The following is an 18,240-nucleotide window of genomic DNA, read 5'->3' on the forward strand; positions in this document are numbered from 1 at the left end:
TCTTTATTGACTTCTGACTTCTCAAGTGCTTTTTGGAGGAATATGATTTCCAAGAGTTTGACATCTGGCAAAGTGAAGGCATTATTGTAATAGTAAATGGAAGCTTTATAATCAAATTCTGTTGAAGTACAATTGTATTTATTCATGTAATGTCTGAAATATATTCTTTAGTTTGTATTCCCATTTAGCTGCTGTTCTTTCAAGGAGAAAGCAAAAAACTGCTATTTCAATTCCCTTTTCCTAATATGATTGGTGACTTTATTGATCTTTACGAAAGGAATTAATTTCATTTTTTTAAAAAAAATATAAAACAATGGCCATGGATGAGAAAGTTTACAATGAAATACCGAAACAGATATTTTATTTTACTGATCCCTTTTAAACCTTATTATCTCCCTCTAAGATTGATAGGGCAATTACCATCTGGATATATCTAAAAGTCTACCTAACTTTAATTTCTTAGGGCCTCTGGGTTATTGACCAGTGTATAAAAGCTATGGAATGGTGTGAGCTGAGGGCAGTAGGGATCACAGACTTTTGGCATTTGTTCTCCTTCTTCCCTTATGAGCAATCATAAAGATTTATTAATTACTGTTCTTGTGTGTCCCCATTTCTCATCTTCCAAACTCTCCTGCACTAGATGGATGAAGAAAATATACATACAGTTGGGTCTTGTTTTCTGCTTGTAACCTTCATGAATCTGGGGTTTCCACCAAGTAATTTTAGAGCAACAGAGTAGGACTTCAGTGGAAGAATTCACATATTCTTGCAATTTCCCTTTGAATCACTTCATTTACAACTATATAACAGAGAGTGAATCATAGTTCTTTGAGAGTCTGGGTTGTTTCATTTAATGCATTTGAATCCCCATGTGATAATCATCTAAGTTAGATCTTGAATGTAGGTCCTTTTTCTCTAGAATAAAGCTTTTTTCTGCTTTGCTGACTGAAAGAAGAGCATCTGGGATTTGTCACTTTGATTTGGCCTTGGGATAAACATAACAAATGATTCTTACTACCTTGTTGAAAACTATTTAAATTACTTACTCAAAGAAATCATGAAGCTTTTTGTGATTGAATGACATAAATTTCACCTTTCTTTCCCCCTCATTTATGTATCAAACTAAATCTTTTCCTAGACAGAAAACATGATAAGTTAAAATTCTATGAGAGTTTTGAATGGATGGAAATTTAGTTAGATTTTTCTTACAGGATATTGTATTTATCTTAATGGTCATGTTTAAAAAACTTTGTTAGTCCAAATAATTGTGCATAAATATCAGTTGGATTGAAACTCAAAGTGAGTTTCAATTTTTCCTAACCAAAGTTTCTCTGTTGTATTTTTAGTCACTTCAATTCCAAACATTTAGGAGATGTATTTAAAAGTAATTTTTACATTTCAAAAAATAAATATTTGTTCTAACTTATATTATCAATATTTGTCAATGGAGCTAGCTATTGTCTTTTTCTTATTTTTTCCAGGATAGCAACAGACCTAGATTAAAAGCCATATAACTGCCTTGAAAATTTGTTTTAGACTCCTCAAAAAAAAAGTTAAAGCAAAACATCTTTGGAAGCCAAATCCAAGGAGATTTGAAAGGAAAACCTTTAGAGTGAAATTTGACAGATTTAAAGGTTAGCTATACTGTAATGCTTGGATGCTCTCTCATGACCCCAGAATGTAGTTGAAGTTTGGGTATTATAAATAAACCCAGACATCCTCCTGGTGACAAAAGAGACAATTACAAAAAAAAATTACAAAAGAGACAAAAGACAAAATTACATTAAGAATATTATCTCTGGGGCAGCTGAGTGGCTCAGTGGACTGAGAGCCAGGCCTAGAGACTGAAGGTCCCAGGTTCAAATTTGACCTCAGACATTTCCTAGCTGTATGACCCTGGGCAAGTCACTTTTTCCTCATTGCCTTGCTCTTACCATTCTTCCCCTTGGAACCAATAGATAGTATTGATTCTAAGACAGAGGTAAAGGGTTAAAAAAAAAAGAATATTATCAACTAGTACTAAGAGTGGGATGCTATGATATGTTAAAATTGTCTTTAGTTTTTTGGTTTCTTTTGTGACTTTTCTGTTATACAGAGAAAACATATAATTTAAAATTCATGTGAGTAGATTAAAAAGACTTAGGCATATACATGCAGATACACACAGAGAATATTTTATCATTCTATCTCCTAAACACTGTACTGTAATGAAAGGTTCTAGATTTCTCCAGACCCTTCATTAAATGTAAATATTGATTTAAATATAAAAATACTTTTATAGTATTAATGGTGGTAAGGTTTTCCAACCTTGGGAACCTTTTCTGAGTCCTTACTTTAACATAGAATATTACTCATCCCTTGTTATTGGATATTGCTAGAATTAATGACAAAAATAATAAAATTTATTTTTTTCTTAGAGTAAGAATGGAGCAGAGATGATTTCAGACTTGTAATTATAGATATGAACACTAACTATCTCTACCAGGGATGTTCAGTGAATTGTTTTTCTAAAGTGTCACTTGATGCCATAAGAGGTTTAGTAATGATCAAAGTTACACAGTCAGTATGAGTCAAAGGTAATTCTGAAACTCATGGTTTTTTTTACTATTTCCGGCTCCAAACTACTACTAATAACAACAATGTTTTTGTTTAGTTGTTTCAGTCATGTCCCACCCTTTGTGACCCCATTTAGGGTGTTCTTGACAAAGATAGTGAATGCTTAGCCATTTCCTTCTCTAGTTTATTTTGCAGATGAGGTAACTGAGGCAAATACAGTGGAGGGACTTGTCCAGGGTCACATATCTAGTTAAAATTTGAGGTGAGATTTCAACTCAGATCTTCTTAACTCTAGACCTGGTATTCTATCCACTGTGCCACTTAGTTGTCCTTTAACAACAACAATAACAATACTTTACATTCTCCATAGTTTCAATACTTTAACAAAGAAGCTTTTTATACTTTGTATCATTTCATCCATAAAATACATGAAAGAATAGATTATGGAATTTCCTTCTATTTCATAAATTGAAAATTGAAGCTATTATTGAGGTAATAATTTCTTTGTACTTTAAATGAACTAATTTTTCAATAGTTGCTTTTTTTAAACCTTTATCTTGGAATCCATACCATGTTTTGGTTCTAAGGCAGAAGAGCGGTAAGGGGCTAGGCAATGGGGGTTCAGTGACTTGCCCAGGGTCACACAACTAGGAAGTGTCTGAGGTCAGATTTGAACCTAAGACCTCCTGTCTGAGCCTGGCTCTCAATCCAATGAGCCACCCAGATGACCCGGAAGTTTTTCTTTTAATTACTAATTTGTTTTTGTTTTTTGTTAGACACTGGTGTTGTTTTGAGTAGTCTACAATAAGGTTCTCTTGAAGGAATTCATAAAATGATGTAGAGTCCACCAGATAATGTGGCTAAAATCATAAATCATTGTGGTTCATTTGCATTGGAAAATAGGAAACTCTCCAGGTCGTAACTAACCAAAGCTACTACTAGTTACTTCCCTCAGCAGCATTTCAGCATCAAATGGAAAACTAATGATGCTGTCATTGAAAGATCTGGTCTAGTCAGCCAGCCTAGGTGGTGGGAAAGGAAGCTCCTTTGAAGTCAGCTGAGTACAATTGTTGATATGGCATACATCACCAGTGACAGGAGAAAAAGTGATTGTGATGGATTAGGAAGGCAGCATTCCATTTTTATTCCTGCATAGAAATGAAATGAGATGCTGAAAAAAGCTTCCTTACATCTCTTTCAAAATGAGTTTTAGCCCCTTTGCCCCCCAAGCATTTCTCAAAGTAGGTCAAATGCTATAACCAAGGACACCACCATTTAACTCCCATCACTCAAAACAAACGTTGCCTCTCTCCAGACAAAAGACTGCTAGGCAGTATAATTCTCCTCAAAGTAGTGCTGCCTCTTGACCTGTTGGCCTGTACATAAAGGCAGCAGAGTGAAAAAGAATAGCCCAGAAAGAGGTAAATGGATGCCAGGAAATGAACCCTTCAAAGGTTATCTATGTGGATACACGTGTAACTGCCAACCAGGTAGCTCCTCTATTATTCCCATAGACATGGAAGGAGCGAGTGCTGGGGTGCATGGTGACAGAGGGCTTTTAGGAGTGGGAGGAAGGGAGTCAATCTATTTTCAGCATTTAGCTTGAAGGGCTGGAATTTTAGCTAATGGCACTGTCTACAGGAAAGAAAATGCAGAGCTATAGTGATACTAAAGGAGAAATGATATTTTTATCTCAAAGGGTGAGTGAGGGTTAACATCTGCAGATTTCTGTGCAAGAAAAATGCTGCATAAGTATGGAATATTTATGTTACTCATTCTAATTTTATGGGGCAAATGAAGATCTTGAATTGAGGATGGGATAGATGGACAAGAAAGACAGAGAAATATTTGGCTTTTTAACACATCTTGCCAGCCACTGGGGTGGATTTGGGAGATTGACACCATTTGGAATATTGTATTTAATTTCACTTACCGCACTTTAGGAAGGGCAAATGGTAAGTATCCAGAAAATGTTTGTGAGAATGATAGCAAACTTTGACATTAAATCTTATGAAATATAGGTTGATAAAAATAGGGATGGTTAAGGTGCAAGCACATGAAGACTTCCCCTTGTGGAATGGGTGGATGAGAATAATTTGTTCCAAAGTCATGAGGGCAGCTGAAGCAGGCTCTTTGGTGTGCTTAGAGCTCATTCACACATTGAAAACATCAAGGTCAACCATTACTTCATGGGACTTTGCCAGTTGAAGTACAGTGGACTTCAATCACTCTGAAAGTGAAAAGAGAGACTTTGTGTCCTCTGCTTCACTTAAATTCAATTCCCATTAAAGTCAAGATATCACCTCGTGATGTAATTGGTCCTCATAAAAAATGAAGGATGAAGAATGATGACAATGACAACAACCCACAATGCCATCTCTATCAGGACGGTAGAGCAAATAGACATACTTTAGAAAAAAGAAATAAACAAGTACTGAGTTTTTACCTGGTGATATACTCAAGCCATTGTATAGTGATACTGTACATTTTTGCAATCTATAATATTTTTTTAGTGTAAATTATGTTGTTTTATTCAAAATTATGCTCTAAGGGCATCTGTGGCACAGTGTGCCAATCCTGCAGTAAGGAAGATTCATCTTCCTCAGTTCAAAACTGACCTTAGATACTAGCTGTGTGACCCTGAGCAAGTCACTTAACCATGTTTGCCTCAGTTCCTCATCTGTAAAATGAGTGGGAGAAGAAAACCACTCTAGTATCGTGACAAAGATATTTCAAAATGAGAGTTGGGCACAACTAAAATGACACACCAGTAACGTTTTTAAGGAATAGCATCTGGAAGAAGGATCAGATTTGGCTGAAGAAAGGAAAACTTGTAGAAATTGAGAGATGCTTGTTATAGTCGAATTTTGGCTTGATGTGAACAACAAACTTCTAAGTTGAGCTTTGAAAAAATTGAATGGTACCCTCCAGAAGGTAGTGTATTCTTCCTCTTTCTAGGTCTTCAAGCAAAGGCTTGATGACTACTTATCACAGATGTTGTAGAGGGTTTTCTTATTCAGGTGAGGGATGGACAAGATAGCTTCTGTGGTTCCAAATTGTGATACTCTGTGATTCCCTGGTACTCATGGTTAACAAATCTGAATATGCTCATTAATTATTTGTATTAGTCAGCAATATTCCAAGGGTGACTGTAGCAAGACAAACACTGATCTTGCAGTCAGATTCATACTATACTCACACTCCCTTGCCCTCATTTGCCAACTATATAACCATGGACAAATCATCAAAATCACTTGATAAATCCATCATCTGTAAAACTTCAATAACAGTGTTTTGATAAGGGGATTATTTTGAGGAGGAAAAAAACTACAAGGAAAAACAAGAATCTAAGTATAATTTTATATATTTTTCAAATATGAATAATATGTAATTTTAATATAAATTTTATATAAAAATCTGGTAGCTATAGCATTAAGTTAATTTTAACTGACATTTATGTGATACTTTAAAGATTGTTAGTCTCATTAAATATATTATCTCATTCATTCCCCACACCAACCCTAGGAATTAGATGGTGCAAGTTATAGTAACTATCCAATGCTGACAAAAGTGAAACTCTAAAGAACTGATTTTCATCATGCTCTCTGATAATAATATTAAGTGATATTCCTAGAACCAATTCCAACATGATTCAGTTGCCCCATATAGACATACAGAGCATCAGAGGCTATTTCTATTTGTTACTATCTTTAACATTTTCCTTCTCTATTCTGATTTCCAAGTTTTCCCTGTAGACTGTCAAACCAGGTTAAAAACAAACAAACAAACAAAAAAAACCTTGAGCTTCAGTAATTTCAAAGAGAAAGCTCTCATGATTGAAATTTTATTTTTTCATTAAAACGAAAAGAGAAAGAAAGGTTAATAAAGGCTTAAACTCTATCACAAAGCACTCTCTTCATTTTATAGATAAGGAAACTGAGGTGCAAAGAAGTGAAATGATTTGTACAAGGTCAAGCATCCAAGGTTTTAGAAGGGTCAGAGGACTTTAAGATTGTCCAGTCTAATCCCCTCATTTTATTGATGAGGGAGTTCAAACACAAAATGAATGAATGCCTGACTTCACACAGCTACTAGGTGACAAAACCACGGAGAGCCCAAATAGACACTAAGCTCAAAGAAAGCCAAGATTTTGTCTTTATGGGTTTTTTTGTTTGTTTGTTTGCTTGCTTGCTTTTGCACTACTATTGTTCTTGAGTCATTTTAGTAATGCTCTACTCTTTGTGATCCCATTTTTGATTTTTCTTGGAAAAGATAGTGAAGTAGTTTGCCATTTCCTTCTGCAGTTCATTTTATAGATAAGAAAACTTAGAATATGGTATTAAGTGACTTTGCCAGAGTCACAAAGTTAGTAAGGGTCTCAGGCTGGATTTGAAATCATGGAGATGAATCTTCCTGACTCTACACCTAGCATTCTGTCCACTATACCACCTAGTTGCTTGTATAATGCATAATGGAGTAAATACTGTACAATTTGAAGGCTAAGGAAGGCATCACAGTTTAGTGGAACAGGTGTGAACTTTAAATCAAGGAATTTGTATTCTCACTCATATTCTTAAGGACACTTACTACCTGTGTGAAAATTGCTTAAGTACTACTCTGAGACTCAGTTTCTTCGTCTCTTAAATGGGAATAATAATAACATACCACCAACCCACAATGTTGTTGTGGAAAAGGTACCTTATGAATGTTAAAGTGTTGTATAAATAATTATTATTTAAGAAAGTAGGCATAAGGGAGAGGAGAAACCCTGAAGACTCAAGTGCATTGTACAATGAACTCTCTTCTACCCCCTCATTCACCCTGTGCTTCTTGTCCAACTTTCTGCAAATATCTAAAGGTTTAAGTAGGAAAAAAATGAGGGCATAATTCTTCTGCAGCTACAGAGCCTATTTTCTTATTCACATTAATATTCTTATTATTCTTTTTCATAAATGATTGTGTATACTTAAAGAATAATAAACTATACTTGTGCTTTTAGTGTGGTATAAGGACCTCTCTGGTGAAGAAACTTCTACCAAAGCTGGTTATTGTTCGTCGGGTTGTTTCAGTTGTGCCCAATTCTCCAGCCACCATTTAAAGGTTTATTTGAGAAAGAAACTTGAGTGATTTACAATTTCCTTGTCCAGCTCAATTTACAAATGAGGAAACTGAAGCAAACAGGGTTGAGTGACTTGCCCAGGGTCACACAAGTGGTATCTGAGGCCAAATTTGAAATTATGAAGATGAGTCTTCCTGATTCCAAACCCAATGCCCTAGTCACAGTGCCAACTAGTTTCCTAGTTTCATTGAGGTTTTAAATATAGAAGCCAGGGTCATACCAAGAATCTTTATATTAACACGATCTCTCAGCTCTGCTTCAAACTCCAGTTCTTTTCTCAAGCAGCCACTTTATTTCTTATCCCTAAACTAATAAGACAATACTTATTTTCTAATATCATCCTTACAATATATTGTGTATATTATTCATTTGTATTATTTAGAAACATCTCAATTTAGGATTTTTACTTTACATTATTAATTGATTAGTTCAAAATTACATAGTGAAAAGAAGTTTTATGTTGTGACACCATATTTGAGTATAATTGCTATAAAATGTCAATTAAGCTGCTTTAATATAAAAATAAGAATTATTATGATTCATTCCATGTGCTATTTTTTTAAAAAATCTCTTATATTACTTCTTGTGATTAAGCATCAATTTTAAAGGAGTTAGAATTAGTTAAGAACCAACATTCTTCCTTTTGAAAATCTAGTTTGAATGTTAACTACTTTAAAATATGGATTAATTCAAAATATAAATATATTTCTTCCAGTGCTCTATAGAGAAACCTTAGATTTCTCAAACATTAATTAAAATTTAAAGGATAAAATGTGATTTATACATTTATGTATATACATATATACCTATATATATTATAACATTATGTCTCTCTTGGAAGGTGTCTGCATTTTTTCACATTGTAACTGCTTTTAGGTGAGTTTTGGTAGGAAACCAGTAGAAACCAGTGGTCAGAAAACATGACTATGGAACTAATGATTGATGATATATTGCCACTAAATTTGACATTTTTCTTATATTTTCAGATGGCTACCCTAAGGAAGAAATGGTTTATAGATGGAGGAAAAATTCAGTAGAGGCTGCTGATCAGAAATCATGGCGACTTTATCAATTTGACTTCATGGGTCTCAGAAACACAACTGAAATTGTCAAAACTTCTGCAGGTAGGTACTGGATGTAGCACCTCAAAACCAAGGTCTGCTTCTTTCCATGGTGAACTATTCAGTAACAGACCCTTGTCTTGACACTTGGAGTATTTCATTAATCATGCAAATAGAAGTACGATAATCGACAGTATTATACAAAAACAAGCAAAAATATTTTAAAAAGAAGTACATCAACCATTTGTCTATTATGTACTAAACATCTTGCCCGTGTGTAATTATATGTGTATTGCCCCAGGGACCAATTTTTGCACTGAATGTATTGATTTGTTTTTATTTAGTATTGTATGGGCTGAGTCCTAATCTGTAATTACTTTTGAACAGTCTTGTGAAACGTTCTTATTTAGAGAAATTGTCATCACTATTGGTGTTAACTACACATATTTATATACAGTAAAAGGAAGAATGACTATCATCTTTTTTTTTTTAATACCAAGTAAAACATGAGTTTCAGATCATTGGGAAGGGAAACAGGCAAGCAATTTAAGTTCTTTTCCAAGTTTTAGGATCATATTTTTTTTCTTTTATTCTCAAGTACATGCTTCTCTTCTCCTTGTACTTTTCCTCAATAGTTTATAAAATATACCTAGCCTCTAATTAGACTGCATCATGCTGGTATTGAATTTACAAATCAGGCATATAATGAGATGAAAAGCAAACCACAGGGATCCATATTATTTGTCATATTGTCTTGTGGTCACTCTCAGCTATTCTTCTAATCAAGTGGTTCCAAGTTTTGTCACATGTGAAGGTACTTCTGTAATATTAAAACATATAATGGATCAATCATACAATTGGCAGTGTGTGACTGAGGAAAATCATGATGAAAAAGTGTATTCTGAATTTAATGGCAGTTATTTATCACACTAGCATATACATATATATTCAATGTATATGAAAATAATAATGATTATTATGAGGCATATATTTATTGAGTTTACAAAAATGATTGCTAATTTATTATGCAGAGTCATTTCATATATTTTGTTGGAGTGATACAAAGACAATGTTGGTGCTTGGGAAGTTTAGGAGCTCATAAGTTGGGCCTGTGAGTAGCTGTGAACAAAGCTCTCTGAATGGCAATAAAAAGTACCAGATCAAATAACCAATCATCATGGCAGTAGTAAGTGCCATAGCATGTGCTTTAATATTAAGCAGTGATAAATTTTAAAGAATGGAATTGAAGGAACTTATTGAAATAATCATTTCAACTTTGATAAATGCATAGAAATTCTATGGATTCAAGAAAAAAAAAAACAACAACTTCCTCTTTTGTAGAGTCCTGGTGACAATTATGAGCCTGCATTTATGAGGAATATTCCAGGAGTTGAAAGACAAGTTTTCCTCTAAAATACTGTTATTACATTAGCAAACTTTGGGGAAACATTGTCTTCTTGAGGAGAATATTATTAAAACAAGGAATCTAGCTTCTATTAAACTAGGTACCACAACTCTGAGTGTTCTTGTTAGTGTTTCTTGGTCAAAGTAATATCAAGAAATGGTTCAGTAGTTCTGTTGTACTTCAGTCTTGTCTGACTCTCAGTGACACCATTGGGGCTTTCTTGGCAGAGATACTGGAGTAGTTTGCCATTTATTTCTCCAGCTCATTTTATAGATGAGAAAACTGAGGCAAACAGGTTTAGGGACTTGCCTGGAGCCACATAGCTGGTAAGATTCTGAGACCATATTTTGACTCAGGAAGATGAGTCTTTCTAACTTCAGGTCCAACCCTCTATTTACTCACTGTGCTCTGTAGCTTTCCAAGCTGGTAAACAGTGGTTAGTCAAGGCAATCCTAAATTTCATGAGGAGGGAAAATGAATAAAATGATGAAAATTAATGTAAACTACTGATGTAAGTCTTCGCAGGTAAGAGAGCTGAGAGTCAACAAGTGAGATGTTTGTTTCTTTCCTTGTCATTTTTTGAGCACCATGCTAAATGTAGCCCAAATGGGACACAAAATAGGATACAAAAAAGCCCAAATGGGACATAAAAGAGCCCAAGTGACTCTCCACAGTCTTGTAGCCTGGAGAAACAAACATGTACACATAAAAAACAATTAGAGAACAAGATGCATTGTGGTGACCCAGAGTGCTAGATTATAAGTCAGGAGGATCGCAGTTTGGAATCTGTCTCAGAAAAATATTAGTCAATTGGGGACTGTAGGCAAGTAACATAACCTCTTTGTGCCTCAGTTTCCACATCTGTAAAATATCTACCTCTTTGGTTTTATGCCATATGGACACTGGTGTTATATGTGTTGTAGTGTGGGGCTGAAAGAATCAGATAGAGTAACACAAAAAATGTGAACCTCCAAATGATTTTCTGAAAAATGCCATTGTAAAGACCAGAATAAGGGTTTTATAGATACAATAACTATTAATTCACAAAAGTAACATCCACACTTTTTGTCCCCTTTAATTGATTTCTGCTCCATTTTACATTAGCCCCTTAGAGTCCCTTTCTTTCCTCAAAGGTCAGCTTGAAGGACTTTTCTTACTCCCCTCCCAATCACTATGCCCCCTGGAAACAACTTGTATTTTATACTAAAATCTATAGAATAATGCTCTGGCCTTTTCTAGTTTCCTCCTTGTAGAACTTAAGGTCATCAAAGGCAGGTACTATTTATGTCACTCTTGTCTTTGTATCCAAATGCCTAAGTCAGGGCTTGGATTGTAGTATGTTTAATGCAGATTTGTAATTTGATTTATTAATCTGTTGTTCAGTCATATTTCAGTTGTGTCTGGCTCTTTGTGGGACCCTTTTTAGAATTTTCTTGGCAAACATAGTGGAGTACCATTTTCTTCTCCAGCTCATTTTGCTGGTGAGGAAACTAAGGTCAACAAGGTTAAGTGATTAGCCCAGGGTCGCACAGCTAGGAATTGTCTGAGGCCAAATTTGAACTGGGGAAGCTTTGTCTTCCTGCCTCCAGGCACAGTACTTTATTCACTATACCACCTAGCTCCCTTTGATTAATTGATTGTTGACCCCGATTGTTAAAACTTTGCTTCATATTGGACACTGGAAGCTGCCTCAAATCATTTCAGAAATGATAATGACTTAAACAAATGCTACCATTGTACATGCTTTACACATATTTTGGCATGGTAAGCTATTTTTCTAAAAGAGGAGTGAGGAAGCACTACTGAGTTTTTAGTTTCTAGCTTTGCTGTTGAAGGAGATCCTTTTTGGTGTTTATTTTATTGACTGGTTTTATTGACTAGAGCACGTCTTTCAGGAAGTGGACATTTTCTTTACTTATCCCAATTTTACCCATCCATCAATGTCCAACTCATCACTACCACTACCTTTGTGAAATGTTCCTTGATAATTACACTCCTCAGTGACTATTCCTGCCTTTGGTCTCTTATAACATTTATTCTTTGTCCTTTCTGGTATATCGTAATATGGTTCCTTGTGAAACCCCTTATTTTGCTGAGATCTCTTGTCCTGGGTGAATATCCTCTGCATTCTAGCCAGATTGTGCCATGAAACAGCAAACTATACACCTGGCACTTTTTTTACATTCCCCACAGACACCTAACCCAGAGTTGCACATAAAGCTAGCAACAACATTTTCTCTGGAACCCACCCCATCATCGAATCCCAACCCATCAAGTATTAACCTAACACAGAGATCATCTACCAGCCTCCTTTAGGATTCCTCCCAACCTTCATATGGTGATGGGTCAAATTCATACAAGGAAATACACACATGTATATACATACCCCACTTCTCCTTCCCTAGACTCACTGATCTTGCTGATAAAATACAAAGGTTTTCCTATAGTTTTATTTTTTGTTGATCTGCTTTACTCAAATGTTGCAATATTCTGTTCCTCACTCATGGCAACAACATTATAGTGGTATGTTTCTTCTTGGCATGTACTATTCCTGACCCTGTTAAAAATGTAAATTTTGTCTTTGGCTTCTCCATTATCTATCACTAAATGCTCCTCTATAGCTAAGGACCATAAGTAAATAAGAAGCAACAATGTAATGCAGAGCTAGAAAAACCTTAAGAATTATCTAATCGAATTATTCTAGAGGCTCAGAGAGTTCAAGTGACTTTTACAGGGTCATACATCCAGCAAATGTTGGTGACAGAATTTAAACCTAAATCTTCCTAACTCCAAATCCAGCACTCAATCAATTCTACCTAAGAGTAGTGCAGCTGGAATCTTGTCAACAGGCTTCAAGCTTACTTTTGTATTCTGACATGTACCCTTCCTGTGGGGTTGTGAATGTGACATTTAGATTAGATGTTAAACATTAAGATTGCTTTTTTAAAGGTATTGATCCTGCTGAGTGATTGGCATGACAGTGACTTAAATTTGCATTTGTTGTTTCCCCTTTATTTATGTAAATCATAAATTCTTAACCCTTTTTTAAAGTTTCTTGGCCTCATTTGACAGTCTAGGGAAGCCTATGGACCCCTTCTAAGAATAATGGTTTTAAATGCATAAATTAAAAGGGCTTACCAAGGAAATCAATGATAACAAAATTGTTGTTCTTTAGTCTTCTCTTTGTGATCTTTTGAGGAGTTTTCTTGGCAAAAATACAGTTCATTTTATAGATGAAGTACTGGGGTACTTTTTTTTTAATGGTTTGCCCAGAGTCACATAGCTTGTAAGTATCTGAGACTAGATTTGAACTCAAGTCCTCTTGACTCCAGGGCGAGCACTCTACCATAACACTTAACTGTCCCAATATTGAAATATAATTATCCAAATATTAAAAAATTGAATTTTTGAGATAGGACTATATCTACAGAGTCTGGTAATTAACACTAATTCCAAAGTAGTGATAAGTATAAGAAATATTTCCAAATATATATAAGAACTATAAAATTATATGAAACACTCTAAGTTCAATTAGTGATAAAATCACTGGTACTGCTAATACCACTATGATTTATTGATTAAATTCAGAATTGAATGAAATGATGAATTTTGGTGAGAGGTTAATAAAAATAAAGATGGATATTTTGATCACCTAATCTCATGGATCTCCCTCTTGAGAGGAAGGGTGAGGTATGAGAACTTCCAGGATAAAAAACATTTTTCTAAATCCTTTATGGTTCTGAGTATTAAGCTGAAAAAGACTGGAATCCATTACAAATGTAATTAACTTGTAAATAAGTTTTTCATGCTTCTCTCTTTCTTTATGTCTCTTTGTTTGGAGCATTTATCATGTTAAATTCCTTATTCTCACACATAGCACACTACTATAGGTTCTGGAGAACTATTAATAAAATTGAAGCATATTCAATATTTAACAATTAAAAACAAAAAGATTTCCAAAAATCAATGCAAAATTATGTGTAGATGTTGCTCTGAATTTCATTTGTTGCCACCCATTTAAAAATAAAACCAAGCAACACTTTAAGGAAGAAATCCTTTTTTTTTTAATATGGTAAGAAAAAATTATCTAACAATAGGCACATGAAATTACATGGAACTCCCAATTCTCTTCTAAGAAGATATTAATATTACCTGACACCCATAGGCACTTTAAAGTTTACTAAGTGTTTCATATGCATTACTTTATGAGCCTCACCAAACTTTTTTAAAAAAATTTAAACTCTATGAAATAGATACTAAAAATATCATTACCTTAATTCTACAGAAGAAGAAACTGAGGCTAACAGATACAAAGTGCCTGGTGTGCAATAGTCATGTAGTCAGCAAATGTTAGAGGTGGGGTATGAACCTAGATCTTCCCCTTCTAAGTCTAATACACTATCAATTATGCTACAATGTCTCTTCATGAAAAGATATATTAATCTAGTTGTCCGGATCTCTGTGCTACAGATTTTCCTTTGTTTGTTTTCTTAGATACAAAGATAGATAAACAGCTATATGTAGATATATATCTGTAAGTATTGTGCATTTGTGAGGGGTGTTTGGGGTGCTCAGGGAGGGGTAGTGTCTCAGGTATGGAGGGCTTGTTGTGCCCTCCTAGGGCAGCTCTCCAGCCTCTGACACCCACCTGACACCCAGCTCTCACTTGTGGCTCCCAGTAGCTGCTAGCATGCGGCAGCGGCCACACCTTGGGCAATGGCTTCCACAGGCCGGCCAAACCTTGTGAGGGTAGCCATCGGGTCGTCGACCCCTGGTGAACCAGGGCTTTGCTCACCCAGCATGTGAAGACTGCTTTGGATGAACAGACGGAAGAAACCAATAAGAAGTTTCAACGGCTGAGAGGGCGATGCAGCAAAGCACTGTGGAGTACTTAGGGCGTGTTGGAGCACAAAAGACAACACGGCCATCCAATGCAGCTGAGGAAGTCTCCAGGTGTAACGACTTTTCGTGCCACTGGACCCAGGCTTCCAATGCCGAGAGAGTGGGACTGTCTCTGTGCATTGACTTTTCCAGTTAAATCTCCTTCACGCACAAGTGTCTTTGTGCACACTCATCTATCCTAACCCCGTCCACCCTCTTCAAGACCTGCAGCGATGGGGGAGTGGTGACGAGACAAGTGGAGGTGACCACTGGCAGTTGTAGTCACGATCCTGCACGTAGGAGGCCCACAGACCAGTGGTCGCTCGGCTCTGTAGGGCAGCAGGGACGTTCAGCAGCATCCTGGGCGACTGAGCAGCCCTCTCTAGGACAGCACTGCTCACCCTAATCAAGGAAGGGGACTAGAAAAGGTGTCCCAAACATTGCCTGCCCTACAAACACCCGGTCAGCACACCGCGGCTCGCGGGTCATCCCTTTAAGCAGTCGAAACCAACAAAATACAAAGAAACTCCTACTAGAAGCATGGAACATCAGAACATTAATTGATAGAGAGAATACCCCAAGACCTGAGAGAAGAACAGCTCTAATCAGTAAAAAACTGACATGATATAACATCGACATCACAGCATTAAGCGAAACACGCTTACCAGAAGAGGGATCACTCAGCGAACCCACCACTGGATACACCTTCTTCTGGAAAGGTAGAGCCTCAAATGAAGACAGAATCCACGGTGTCGGCCTGGCCATCAAAACCAGTTTGCTCAAACACCTGCCAGACTTGCCTGTGGGCATCAGCGAGAGGCTCATGAAGATCCGTTTGCCTCTCAGCAAAGACCGGTATGGCACAATCATCAGCGCATATGCCCCAACACTGACCAGCACAGAGGAGACCATCGAGCAGTTCTACTCTGACCTGAGTGCCGTCCTGCACTCAATGCCCACAAACGACAAGCTGATACTACTGGGAGATTTCAACGTCCTCATTGGCCAGGACCATGAAAGATGGAAAGGAGTGCCCGGCAGACATGGCGTGGGCAAAATGAACAACAATGTCCTACTGCTACTCAGCAAATGCTCAGAGTTCAAACTCACCATCACGAACACTGTGTTCAGAATGGCAAACAAATATAAAACAACGTGGATGCACCCACGATCAAAACAGTGGCATCTCATTGACTACATCATTGTACCCTGGCGAGACATCCAGGATGTAAAGATCACCAGAGCCATGAGAGGAGCTGAATGCTGGACAGACCACCGATTGGTTAGAGCGACTCTTCAAATGCGCATTGCACCTCACCTTCCAAAATGCTCCCAGACAGTTCACGCATTTTACAACATGAGTCATCTTAGAGATCCATCTTATTTGCAAACATTCCAGGCCTGTCTGGACGACAAGCTGTCTGCCAAGGGACCACTCACTGGAAGCTCAACCGAGAAATGGAACCAGTTCAGAGACACAGTGAAGGAAACATCAAAGGCGGTCCTAGTCCCCAAACAACGCAACCACCAGTACTGGTTCGACGAGAACAACACTGCTATTGAAGACCTATTGAGCAAGAAGAACAAAGCCTTTATGGAGTAGCAAAATAACCCAAACTCTGCTCCTAAAAAGGACAGATTCAAGTCTCTCCAAGCCACAGCCCAGAGTGAGATCAGGAAGATGCAAGACTGATGGTAGGAAAAAAAGGCAGAAGAAATCCAGTGGTTTGCTGATACGAAAAACTACAAACAATTTTTCAGTGCCCTCAAGACTGTCTATGGGCCATTAAAACCCACCACCACTCCCTTGCTATCCTCTGACAGTGACACTCTCATAAAAGATAAAAAAGGCATCAGCGACAGGTGGAAAGAACATTTCAGTCAGCTTCTCAACCGACCCTCTTCAGTCGACCAAAGTGCCCTTGGCCAGATCCCCCAAAACTGCACCATTGAACAACTTGACGTCCCTCCTTCAATAGAGGAAGTCCAAAAAGCCATTAAACAAATGAGTGCAGGCAAGGCACCCAGTAAAGACGGGATTCCAACCAAGGAGTACAAAGCCTTAAATGGAAAGGCGCTCCAGGCATTCCACATGGTGCTGACCAGCATATGGGAAGAGGAAGACATGCCCCCAGAACTCAGAGATGCCTCCATCGTAGCCCTATACACGTACAAAGGCTCACGAGCAGCCTGTGACAACTACAGAGGCATCTCACTACTCTCCACTGCTGGAAAGATCCTTGCCCGTGTTATACTCAACAGACTCCTGTCATCTGTTTCAGAGCAGAACCTGCCTGAATCACAATGTGGCTTCAGACCAGATTGCAGCACCATCGACATGGTCTGTCTTCACGGTGAGGCAAATGCAGGAAAAATGCCTTGAGCAGAACCTGAGTCTCTACATTGTCTTCATAGACCTGACAAAGGCGTTCGACACAGTGAACAGGGACGCATTGTGGGTGATCCTCAGCAAGCTCGGTTGCCCAGCAAAATTCGTCAAACTGATCCAGCTCTTTCATGTCGACATGACAGGGGAAGTCCTGTGGAGAGACTTCCAATCGCTTCAACATCTCCAATGGCGTGAAACAAGGCTGTGTCCTCGCTCCGGTACTATTCAACCTATTTTTCACCCACGTATTACGACATGCTGTGATGGATCTAGACCTGGACGTCTACATCAAATACCGACTAGATGGCTCACTATTTGACCTTCGCCGCCTGACTGCAAAAACAAAGACAACAGAGAGACTCATCCTGGAAGCTCTCTTCGCAGATGACTATGCTCTCATGGCCCACCAAGAAACTCATCTCCAAACCATTGTGGACAGGTTCTCCACCGTAACAAAACTGTTTGGCCTGACTATCAGCCTCAGCAAAACAGAGGTGCTGTTCCAACCCGCACCAGGGAGGCCAACTAACCAGCCGTGCATTACAATCGATGGCACGTAGCTTTCTAATGTCAACACTTTCAAGTACCTGGGCAGCATCATCGCCAACGACGGGTCCCTAGACCAAGAGATTAATGCCAGGATCCAAAAGGCCAGCCAGGCACTCAGGCTGCTACTCTCCAAAGTCCTCCAACACAGCGGTGTAAGCACTGTGATGAAGCTCAAAGAGTATAATGCAGTGGTCCTCAGCTTGCTGCTGTATGGTTGCGAGACATGGACACTGTACCTGAAGCACATGAAACAGCTGGAGCAATTCCACCAACGCTCTCT

General features: G+C 37.6%; 1 protein-coding gene across 2 annotated transcripts in view; it reads left to right on the top strand.

Annotated features, from left to right (window-relative positions):
- Window positions 1-18,240, top strand: part of GABRG3 (gamma-aminobutyric acid type A receptor subunit gamma3) — a 926,944-nt gene that overhangs the window by 786,641 nt on the left and 122,063 nt on the right. For both annotated transcript variants that reach the window (XM_056807076.1, XM_056807075.1), the window contains one exon: window positions 8,662-8,799. In XM_056807076.1, the coding sequence (XP_056663054.1) occupies window positions 8,662-8,799 (138 nt within the window). The remainder of the gene's footprint in view (window positions 1-8,661; window positions 8,800-18,240) is intronic.

The sequence above is a fragment of the Monodelphis domestica genome, chromosome 8 (genome assembly GCF_027887165.1).
Source record: "Monodelphis domestica isolate mMonDom1 chromosome 8, mMonDom1.pri, whole genome shotgun sequence".
Lineage (NCBI taxonomy): Eukaryota > Metazoa > Chordata > Mammalia > Didelphimorphia > Didelphidae > Monodelphis > Monodelphis domestica.